Raw genomic sequence first — 11,793 nt, 5'->3', positions numbered from 1 at the left:
GACGTTTTGGTGTGCTTTTATTGATTTGTAGCATACTATACGAAGGGAAACGTCCAAACTTTACTCTCTCAACATCTTGACCTTTACCTTGCTGCATGGGAGGAAAGCAAAGCTAAGCGAGCTGTGTGGAGCCCAGCCTGTCTCCAGCGTGCGAGGACAGGAGGAGTGGCTCCAGCCGACAGCTGCGAACAGCTGGAAACACTCCAGCACGCACGCAGGAGGCCCCAGCTTGTCCTCCGGGAGCCGCCTTCTCCAAGCATCTCTTTCATAATGCAGCGAGCACTATGTCTCCCTCTGCCTTTCGCCAGCAGACACCTTCCTGCCCCAGGATGGAAAACAGACTGCAATTGAAAGCTCAGTACATTCAACACTGATGTCTGATTTCCGTAAGTCACCAAGAGGAGAATGAATTTAACTTTCGTACATTTATTCTTACATGATTCTTAACAAAACACTTTCAAAACATTCTGTACAGTTCAAGCCGCCCGGAACTGCGTTACATTTCTATAAATGTGATTGGTTGGGGTGAGGTGCCAAGGTGTCTCTGTACAAAGATGTACAATATGTACAGTAACTGTAGGTACAAGCTGCGCAAAGCAGAGTCTAGAACACGCAATTCATGCCAAGGCTCAGAAAACATCTCAACAAAGAAGACTAAAGCTTGAAACTGCACTGCGGCTCTCCCTGGCATATGGTCACTTATAAACAACACACACACAGAAGGTGGTTGACCCCAGCGCAGACACGACCGCGCACGGTCCCAGCCACTCTCCCGGGCCTCGGTCTGCAGCTGTCGTGTCATTGAGCTGCTGCCGCAACCTTGGGCTGAGCCACAGCTACGCTAGGAGACTTAAACTTGGGGAGGTAAAGGCCAAACTTGTTTTCGATGCCAGCAAAAGTGGCTGTGGCCAGTCTGTAGCCACCGATGTGGTCGGGGTTGGCGGGAGGGAGGTCTGCGATGCGTGACTTTGGTGTTGGTTCTGAGCCCGAGGGTTTGCTGTGGACAGGAAAGAGCAGGCAATTAGAGAGCTAGGGGCTGCGGAGGACATGCTGGGCACGGGCGGCACCCCCACACCACAGAGCAGGCTGCCTCCGCTCTTTCCATGTCGCCTCCTCTACATCAATCATGGCCCCACCTTCATGCCTATGAACATACGAGCAGACTTGCAGGCGGAAAATATGGAGGGGAAAATGCACTGGGTTAGTGATAGTCTTGGGAAGCTGCCTATGTGTGGGCTTTTATTTTCTAATTTTACGCAGGAAGCATGCATGAAATCTATGGTAAAGGTATATGCAATGATATAACTTAATATCCTGGGCTCATAAAGCTCATTATCAAAAGAGAAAAGGATTAGTCCTTGCTTCTATAGTCTCTGAAAGCAGACAAATATTTGTCCAGGGGCATTGCTGTTCTTGCATCTTTTCTACGTAGAGGTCTCTCCACTACTTGGTTCTGCAGTTATTCCCCTGCCGAGGCTCTCAGCAGGATGGGGGCTCTCGGGGTTAGGAGACGAAGCCGCAGAACAGGACCTGGGCTAATAGCTGCTCTCTGGGTACAGCTCCCCTCAGGAGGCCTGTGATTGTCCTCCCCAGGGCAAGCCTCGTGCGCCCTGCCCGGAGCAGCTCACCCGGAGCTTGCCCCCTACAGTGACTGCCCCGTTGGCATTGCCTCTTTGAAACCATGTGTGTGAACCAGTGTGCGACCGTCTACGAACTAAATGACGGGGGGACTGAACTATTATGAGTATAAAAGGACTAAGAACAATCTCGGTACACGGCTAGTGCACGTTAAGATTGCTCCTGGTCCACATTAAGTCACCCAGTAATGACCCAGTCTCCCCAAAATGTCCCACTGTATGCTGAGGCACTGAGGTTTGGCTTTCTTGGCATGGAAGCTTTTAAAGCCTGCTGCTCTCCACGCACGGGTCTTAAAGGATCCCGTTGCTTTTCTTTTCTCAGCCTCCCCAAAGTGGGTCTGAAAACAGAGGAAGCTCATATTTGGAGCGGTGACTTTTTGGAAGGAAAAGTAGCCGCACTTACAGGCCTCCAAAATCTATGTAGAACCACCGCTGCAGCAGCTCATAGGTGACCAGGGTGACCCCGAACTGAGGGGAGGACCGGAACACTCGAGCTGGAGAAGACAGACAGGGCAGATTTAACACCTGGGCAGCTGTGGCAAGGCAACCGCTGAGAGGCAGGGACAGGACACGAAAGCCAGGTGGCCACTGTGGAGGACACCCCGACATCTACCTGCAGTCCCCTTCCAAAACGCTGACGGCCCTTCTTCCCGGAGAATCTTCCGGAAACAGTCGATGACCCCGCTGTATGTGGTCTGGCCAGCCCGGGCGGCCACTTGCAGCCTCGTCTTGATGACATCAGCAGGGGTCACCAGAGAAGCAGCAGGCACACCTTTAAGGAGAAAGCCACATTTAATCATCCTAAGGCCGTCGCACATCCACCAAGACAATCCACGGCTGTAACCAAAAGGGGACCACAAAGCTCCTTAGACACAAGTGGAAAGAGAAGCATGACCAAGCCTGCTAGCTGCTCCCTACTGAACCAGGGAGGAAATGCTTTGATTTTCTTTCTGGATTAAGGAAATGTCCCAGACTGTATCATCCCGACGAACAATGAAAGACACAGAAACGCAGTAATAGTGATAGGAATCCCATGTTCCCTTTCCAGCTCTAACAACCTGTATGTTTTTTTCATCTTTAAATAAGATGCAAGTGTTTTCACGTATGTGGCACCAAAGCATCGTGGTCTTAGCTGATTCTTGCACTGCGGGGTGAGTGTCAAAAGCATCAAGCCCTTGCCAGTTTGCAGCTCTAAGGGAAAGGTGAGCAAGCCTCACTTCAGACCCGCTCACACACGCCAGTCATTACAACCTGAGTGAGCATGGGTCAGGCTTCCTGTTAGGGAGCAGCGGGGAAGCTGACCATCCAAAGACCACACTGCCTTCCCTGCGCCTCAGCTCCCTGGAGCCACCTGAGATGCAGCAGCAGCAGGATACAAGATGGATTTCTCAAGCATAGGTTTTGTTCATAAAACAAAACAGACCTTGAAAGAGCAGCATGACATTCTCCAGGGGGAAGGAATTCAATTTGGCCTAAATATCACCGTCTCATTGCTAGACAGATGGAGCTGGTGGCCCTGGGGATGGAGAGGGGGCTGCTAGAGAATGATGCCAATGCTTCCCCTGGATCAGCACAGCAGCCTATTCAGAGGAAAGCAGGTAAGTCGCCTGTTGTCTGAGGCAGGACTCCAAACGCTCAGTGCCTGCCGGTAAAGCTCGCCTGATAACAATTAGAATAACTCGCCTCTTTCTGAAAACATGTCGAATGTCTACAAGCAAGCTGGTGCTACTTGGGAGCTGCTTACATGGTTCTGCTGCCCACTGGCATAGGCCTGGCAGTTACCCCCTTCGTCACAGACTGGTGAGTGCAAGAAAGGAGCTGGGGTCAACGGGGGAGGGGTAGGTACTAGATTAAAGAGGTAACTCAACTGAACTAACCAAGATCACAAATGCCAGAGGTCAAGGCTGGACCCCAGACCAAAGCTCAAAACCCTGGCTTGTTGTTTTCTCTTTGTTTGAGATCAGTTGTCCCTTGTGGTCACAGCAAGAATAGTGTGTCTCAACACTCCGGAACCCAGGGCTCCCAATATTAAAAACACCACATGTAGGGTAGCTAGCAGAAGAGGATGACCCAGCAATTAAGAGCCAAGCAGTGGGGGCTGGGGAGATGGCTCAGTGGTTAAGAGCACTGGCTGCTCTTCCAGAGAACCGTGGTTTGATTCCCAGCACCTACAGGACAGCTCATAATCATCTATAACTCCAGTCCTAGGGGATCTGATGCCCTCTTTTGGTCTCCCAAAGCATGTGGTATACACACATACATGCAGCCAAACACACACATAAAAGTAAGGTTTTTTGTTTGTTTGTTTTTTGTTTTGTTTTTGTTTTTGTTTTTTGTTTTTTGAGACAAGGTCCCACTATGTAGCTCTGGCTATCCTGAAACTAGTCACGATATAGACCAGGCTCACCCCAAAACTCACAGAGCTCTGCCTGTCTCTGCCTCCCACATGTAAATAAATCTTACAAAAAGACCAAAGCAGGAAACGGGAGCCTAGTCCTGGTTATGCTGAGTTCTGTGTAGGTTTGTTACTGGCTGTGTGGAAGATAGACAGGCCTTTCCCTCTCCTGTCATTTCTGTGTTGCTGCATCTAAGGATACCTGCTTGGTCTCTTCTACTCTAAGTCAGTTCCCTGGTAACTCAAGAGTAAGAATGGACAGACAGATGGACACACACGCACACACATTCAACCCCCGGAATTCCCCCCACTGCTGTGAGTCAGTTCCTTCCTATCAGGCTCCTCTTTCTGGTGGACTCCCTCCTGGGACTAACCTGGTGTCTTAGACTAGATGAAGATGTTCGTGACTTGTCTTGAGGCTCTACTGCTTTCGCTGGCCACACAGAGAAGGCAGGACGAACATAATGAAACCCCCACCCCAAGAAGCACTCAGCCTATTGCAGAGCGGCAAACCAATTCCAGCAACCATTACCAAAATGAATGCTAAGGTCAGAGAAGAGGTGAAAAGGCAGGTGAGGGCTGAGGTTTGCTGCAGAGGCCTGCTCTGGTCTAGCAAGTAGAGACAGATAGCTCCGTGAAGCTCAGCTTCTGAGCTACTCCACCCCACAGGACAAGGTCAAGGGCAGGCAGGGACTGCACATCAGCACTGGGTCAACAGAGCAACTGATCTGGCAAGAACTTTGCCACCTTAGTTGGCTGCACCCAAGGTTTCAGGGGCCCAGGGGGTAAGCAACGTGCTAATGAGGGCAGCCCAATTTAGATGGGCAGATCTAATTTGGCTCCAAGTTGCTAAGCTGCATTAACTTGTTTATCGACATTATGCAAATGTAATTAACTCTCATCAGAATCACAGCGCATCCCCACAAAGGAGAAAAGGCAGTTATAGCCAGCTAAGTCAGAGCCCAACAATAACTCCCAGAAATATGGGGCCGAGTCAGAGATTTGGCGCTTCTTAAGGGGATTCTTCTGGTCCCGAAGGTCTGCGGTTACCTGCCACGGCTCCAGCTGTTAGGAGATTGATGCCTCCCACGCGTCCGTTCTCATCAGCCAGGAGGAGTTTGCAGTGAGCGTACACGGGAAAATAGATGGCGGAGAAGGGAATGTCTCGGAGGAAACAGGCTTTGGCACCCTGTCACATGGTGAGGAAACAGTGCGAGACAGTGTGTAAACATGGTCAGAATGCCCGAACGGGAAGCAGGCAGGCGTCGGTGACGAGCTGAGACGTCCTTCCAACAGCATTAGAAGTGACGTGAGGGGGCGTAGGGTGGTGAACGGAGCAAACGCGTGGGCAGCAGGCTTTCGAAAGGAAAGTGGGTAACCATCCGGGCCACCCTCGCGTGATCGGAAACGCTACACTTAGTGCTTTAAAAATTAATTTGCTTTCTGTTGTGGTGATCACAGATGGAGACCTATCCTCTTATGTGTTTTATTTTTTTGTTTGTTTGTTTTGGTTTTTCAAGACAGGGTTTCTCTGTAGACCAGGCAGGCTTCATAGAGATCTGACTGCCTCTGCCTCCCAAGTGCCGGGATTAAAGCTCTCGCCGCCACCACCACAGCCCAGCCCTCTTAAGCGTTTTAAAGTACAACATCCAAGGATGCTCTGTACAGGCCTCTGCAACTTGTCAATGTGTAACTGAAACTTCCTGTGCATTAAGCAAGGCAACACCTTAGGAGTCACAACTAAAAACTCTCGGATTCCCAGGTTTCTTGACCAGCTTTGCTAGGGGTGGGGGCGGGGAGCTTCAGTGATGATCGAAGTGGAAGGGCAAAGAGGAGAGGCGTTAGACTCAGAGATTCAGACCCCAAAATGAAAGGCTTGCTTCCCAAGCTCCCCCCCCCAACACTAACAAGTTACCAAGTCAAGTTCAATCAGTTCCAAGTTTTGGGAGTACCAGGCAGAAGGCCAGAGACAATGGAGAAGGGGAACCATTCTAGGGAAGGCTGAGGGAAAACCCAAAAGCCTTCCCTGCTCATCCCCACCCCATGCCCCACTCAAGGCTGCCTGTCCTGGCCACAGAGAGGGCAGTGGACACTTCTCACAGCACTGCCAGTGAGTCCTGCCAGCCCAGGCCTGGAGCTTTACCTCGCCAGACAAAGGCTACCTACACCCAAGCACTGGGTTCCCCGATGACTCTGTTTTCATAACAACAACAGAAAACAGCCACGGCCTCTTACACGGTAACACGGGCAGAACCAATATTTACAAATTCTGCTCTCCGGGGGATATCAACAGATGGCAGGGTGGGCGTGGGGAGCCGAGTGGAGGCATTCGGCACACGGAGACACCTTCTCCGTTCCTTTCCCCGGCTCCGCGGCACCCCGTGGCAGGGTGGCTCCAACTAGACATTCCTAATTTCTAATTTGCAGATAAGAGGTGAATTTACACATTTCGGCAGTCATGGATCCATAAATGAATTCAGTGCTGTGGCAACACAGTCCCCTATAGGGGTGAAATTTCCGTATTTTCCCGTCTACCGGGGAAAGAAACGGAAAGAAATGCTGTCCTTGTTAAAGAAAAATACTGGCTTCTGCTCCATTACATCTGATCTGTAATGAGCGGTGAGTACCCCTGCAGGGGGGATCTGTTGACTGGGCTGTGAAGGTACAGGAACTGTTGTTGTTTTTAAATGGAATTCATTATTGGCAAATCCTCCCACTTAACTTCTTACAGGCCCGAATCCTGCCGAATTCTACCGTCTTTTTCCCCCCACCATGGTCACAATGATTAAGACAAGGGAAGCCCCTCCTGGGAGGATGACAGAAATAAGTATTCCGACTCAAAAAGCAGAGGATCAGCCTGCGGGCCTGGAGCCAAGGACACTTCTCAAAGGCCGGAGTGGAGAGGGAAGCCTGAAGCCAGAGGTGCCAGGGCACAGATGTCCTGCCCGCACTCCCTAAAGCTGAACGTGACAGCACGAGTGCGAACGTCCACTGCCTTTACCCAACGCCCTCATCTCCCTTGGGTTTTCCATCCCGTAGGTCACTGCTGGGTAAGACTGCTTCTCACTTGGGGGTGAGGGGCGGTGTCAGGTGACCTCTGCGCTCTCCCGTTTACACTGTGCGTCCCTGTTTCTCAGCTCAGCTGGCGGAAAGGATCCACCCACCTTGTACAGCCCGAAAAGCCCCAAGTCCCGGATCACGTTCAGCGCGCTGACTCTGGGTCCCGTGGTGATCTCTCCCGCTACCTGCAGGCGGATCTTCACGATCTCCAGGGGGTTGGTAAAGATGACCTGCGAGCCTCCAGCCTGCAAGCAACGGACAGACAAGCTCTTTCCACGCCGTAGCGGGAGCCGGAGCCGGACTGGGGTGTCAATGAAGGGAAAGGCAGGGAAGATTTCTTTACTTTTCGCTGGGGAAGGAGAGGCCCGCACTGAGCTCGAGGAGCGGGTCTCGTGGAGATGTCCCAACGACGCCTCAAGCTTGTCAATCTGTGTTTGGGTTTGTGTCTACTTGAGGCAAAGTCTCAGTGTGTGGCCCAAACTGGTCTGGAACTCACTATGCCGCCCAGGTTAAGCTAGAACTCGCAGCAACCCTCCTGCCTCAGTCTGCAGAGTGCTGGGATTACAGATGCGAACCGCAGTGTACGGATTTAGGTCGCCAAGACCGATTCTCGGCTGATCTTTAAGGATAACCTCAAGCGTATTCAAAGCAGCAAAATCAATAAACGCAATTTGGAAAACAAAAGCGAATGACGCCTTGGGGGTGGGGAAGATGAGCTTTGGGCGAAAGGGGATGCTCAACAGAGCACTGATTTAGCCCAGCAACTTGCAGAAAACTGAGCCCAAGTCCCAGCCCCACAGAGGGGCCTTTATCAGAGATGCGCCTCCTCCGGTCTGACACTGCATGTGAGCATGCGCAAAGCTCTGACCAGCGACACCCACACAAAAGGAAGGAATTTGGGGAGACAAACTTCAGTATCATCTCAAGACAAAACAAGGGGGGGGATTGCTCTTTAAGACAGAGCTGCGACTCGGAACCCTGAGTAACCCAGAGTACGACACCGGATCAAAGGCACTTTCCACACTCTGGTGATGAGTGAGTGACAAGTTTGGTTTTAAATAATCAGAGTGTATTAGCATCTGAAATCTGCCAGCTAGTAGAGGTGGGGGAAAGGAATGTTTAAAATAATTGCTACAACTCCTCTTTTTTCTTTTTGTTTTTGTAATATAAAGATGAGCATGTGTGTATGATCACGTATATATAAAAATAAATAAAATATATATTATCTCCCTTCATGAAGCGCAGAGCTCTCATTTGGGCGTTTTTGTCTTAAGCTGCAGCTGTTTACATTATACAATCAAAACCATATTCGTACACTATTTGTAATTGTAATGGTGCTTATATAATCACAGTCCTTATACAGCCCTAACAGCCGCAGCACTTGGCCCTGTGTGCCTCCATGGGCAGAGCCGTCCCACAGGTGTGCAAACAGCATCTCAGTCCTCCACCCATACTCCTCCACATCTGCCCACACCCATGACCCTCCCAGACCCCTTCCGAAGGCCAGCCAGGCGCCTCGTCAACACTCCAGAGCTACAGCACTCTTCAATGCCTCTGGTTCAAATCCTGGCCCTTCAGCACCCATGACTACCCTAGATTCCTTTCCTCCTCTGGGCAACTGACTGTCCTGAATTCCCCAGGGGACTAATCCCCTTTTGTCTTGATGGGGCACAGACCACTGCAGGCTCATAGATTCCCCCAACAGGGATATACTGACCCAATTTTACACGTTGATTTGCCTGTGTTTCTTTCTTTTATAATCTGCTGCTCTGCAGGCAGACAGGCGCGTTTCAATGTTTCAATCTAAGCAAACAATACTTTCAAAAGGATTGCTGGGTGAAAATTTATGTTAAAATGATAATCCAAGTAATTACTCCTGTAGCTAGAACTAAAGACCAAACCAATTGAAAAGTTTACTATTTCCTTGAAATCGCCTTTTTAAACAATGGTTGTAAAGACTGTCTTTGGGGAAACATGTTTTATATTCTAAACTAAAGCAGATTAAAATAAAAAGAAAAGAACTACAAATTTTTATTATAATCCCTCAATTTACCGCCACCAGCTTGGCAGCTGTTAGGTGCTAAGTGTTAAATACGGGCGTTGTGCTTAAGTAAACACAAAGTCCTTTCATGGCTTCTGTTTGGTTGGTTGGCTGACTAGTTGGTTTTTCAAGACAAGATTTCTCTGTGTTATTCCTGGCTGTCCTAGAGTTCCAGGCTGGCCTCAGACTCACAGAGATCTGCCTGCCTCTGCCTCCCCGGTGCCGACATCAGAGGTGTGTGCCGCCACCGCTGGCTTGTCCTTTCACATTTTAACCACTGGTGAATTAGCACATCTGGTCTGCTGGCTCCCAGCTCCCTCCTCTGGCAATTCTCTCCTCTCACCTGAGCCTCTTGGAAATGACTGCCAGACAAACAAGGTATGCACTCCCAACAGTTCTCCAAATTCCTCAGACTACAAGTCACAAGCTTTCTTCTACAGCTCCAGGAAGACAGTGAAATCGAGGGAAGGAGCCAGTGACACACATTACACATACAGCCACATTGTTATATGTGTTGAAGGTGAGCATCCCAGCACCCATAGGACACCCTGGAACACAGAAGCCAACTGTCGATCTGGAGCTCCCAGCAAGGGGAGCTAATCCCCTGGCAACATGAACAGTGCTACTGTAGCCAGGCACAGGGTCATCCTTATGTGGTCCTTGAATTTTAGGGAGTAAAATTTCTATCTGTTCAATAATGCTTGTTCATGGCTTTTAAATCACTTTATTTATTTATTTATTTATTTATTTATTTATTTATTTATTTTCAAAGCAGGGTTTCTCTATGCAGCCTTGGCTGTCCTGGACTTGCTTTTTAGACCAGGGTGGCCCCAAACTCAAAACGATCTGCTTGTTTCTGTTATCTATACAAACTTCTAACCATCTAATTGCTAAATTCTTCATCGTATTTGCACTCATTTCTCTCAAAGAGATGCGCTAATGGTAGAACAAGCTTAGGTTTTATTTTTCAGTATTAATCTGTCCTTTTGTTGTTCTAGAACCACACCGAACATATATAAAAGAGAAAAAAAAATCTCATTTGGAATGAGAGTTAACCATATACAAGAGAAACAGAATATAAAAATCACAGTGCTCCGTCTCTTCCACTGTCTCTTTAAGGAGAAAGCAGACCAACAGCTGAAGTTACTGGGACAAAATAAAACTCAGCCTGCGCCTCTCCTGTGCTGGATGCTACAGGGCTGCCTGCATACAGGATTAGCCCTGTGTGACCTCTGTCCTCACAGTACCACCCCAAGGCTTCGTCTGCAGGAAGGCTGGGAACTGGCCCTGTGTGTGCCAAACCCCCTCGTTGCTTCTTGCTTTGAACTATTGTCTCTGGTTGTTGGAACCATTTCCCTGCAGCCACCGCAGCCAGTCATCAGAAGCCTTACAGTTCCCTCCCAGAGTCTGAGGAGAACCCAAACCAGGTCTCTGTCAGGCCGCAGCAGCAACTCGAGGGATGTACTAAATGTATGCAGTTAAAACAACCAGGGGAGAAAAAAATTAGCAGACTTAGCTGTCTCAAGGACAGACAACAGGAACAGACAAAGACTGTGCCTGGCAGACCAACACACTGCCATTTTTTCAGCCCCAATAGTGACAGTTTGAAAAGAATAAAAGAATAAAAGCCAATATGTTTACTATTGGGTAACATATTTCCCGAAGAACACAAAACTTAGAAGAAATAAGGGAAGCAGTATGGTCTGAATATGTGTCCCCACCCCCAGCTGCTGAAGATGTTGAAACCTAGTGCCCAACATGACAGTATGACAAGGAAGTGACTACATTCTAACGGCTCTGCCCTTGCGGGTGGGAGGAGAGTGCTCAGAGGCTGAAGCCAGCTGCTCCGTCCTTCCTCCACACGAGGGTACAGCAGCAGGGTGCTGAGATCCAGAGAGCAAGCCGCTGTTGAGATCCAGAGAGCAAGCCGTCAGCACAGGGCATCCAACGATGCCTTAATGGGGCATTTTTTATTTTTATTTTATTTTTTGAGACAGGGTCTTATTATGTAGCCCAGGCTGGCCTTAAATTTGTGATACTTTTTTAGCCTCCTGGGTGCTGGGATTACGGGCATACGCCATTCCCAGTGCTTGGTTTCTCTACTGATGAACCATCATTTCACAGGTAGATGATTGTTAAAGCCCAACACTTCTCATGAAAGTCAGTGAACTAAACCAGAGAGTAAAGTCTTGGATGAATGGACAAGCCTGTTTATAGACCAGCAGACACTACAGGACTCTCTTTGCACAGAGTTCAACATCACTCTTTCTCCTGCCAATCAAAAATCAGTCAAGATTAAGCATCCAGAAAGAAATCATGATTAAGGGACAAATTCAGTGTCAGCCGAACCCTCAGGGCATCTTAGACTTTGCCTGTAAACACGAGTCCACACCTCGGAAGAACAAAGGAATCGCTTGTCTGGTTAAGGCTTAACCACTTAGTCACAGGTCAGACAAGAGAGGAGGCCAGTTTATGGCCAAAATCCTCTACATGGCACAGAAATAACTGGCTGTTTGGGAAAGAACACGGACAACCTTTTGTTTTTATTTTTGTTTTTGTTTTCCCCAGGCAGGGCCTTATTTAACCCAGGTTAGCCTTGAACCCATATGTAGCTAAAGATGAGCCCAAATTTCTGGTTTTCCTGTGTAAGCCTCCCTGGT

The 11,793-nt window shown here is 49.1% G+C and overlaps 1 protein-coding gene across 3 annotated transcripts in view; it reads right to left on the bottom strand.

Moving 5' to 3' along the window:
* Slc25a12 (solute carrier family 25 member 12) overlaps positions 1 to 11,793 on the bottom strand; it is an 84,447-nt gene continuing 72,654 nt past the window's right edge. For all 3 annotated transcript variants that reach the window (XM_060390465.1, XM_021639227.2, XM_021639228.2), the window contains 5 exons: positions 7,197 to 7,337; positions 5,083 to 5,221; positions 2,251 to 2,409; positions 2,041 to 2,131; positions 1 to 997 (listed from right to left, as the gene is read on the bottom strand). In XM_060390465.1, coding sequence (XP_060246448.1) covers positions 799 to 997; positions 2,041 to 2,131; positions 2,251 to 2,409; positions 5,083 to 5,221; positions 7,197 to 7,337 — 729 coding nt within the window. In that variant the 3' untranslated portion in view covers positions 1 to 798. The remainder of the gene's footprint in view (positions 998 to 2,040; positions 2,132 to 2,250; positions 2,410 to 5,082; positions 5,222 to 7,196; positions 7,338 to 11,793) is intronic.

The sequence above is a fragment of the Meriones unguiculatus genome, chromosome 8 (genome assembly GCF_030254825.1).
Source record: "Meriones unguiculatus strain TT.TT164.6M chromosome 8, Bangor_MerUng_6.1, whole genome shotgun sequence".
Taxonomy (NCBI): domain Eukaryota; kingdom Metazoa; phylum Chordata; class Mammalia; order Rodentia; family Muridae; genus Meriones; species Meriones unguiculatus.
Note: the sequence above shows the minus strand (reverse complement) of the source record. Positions and strands in the feature narration are given on the sequence as shown.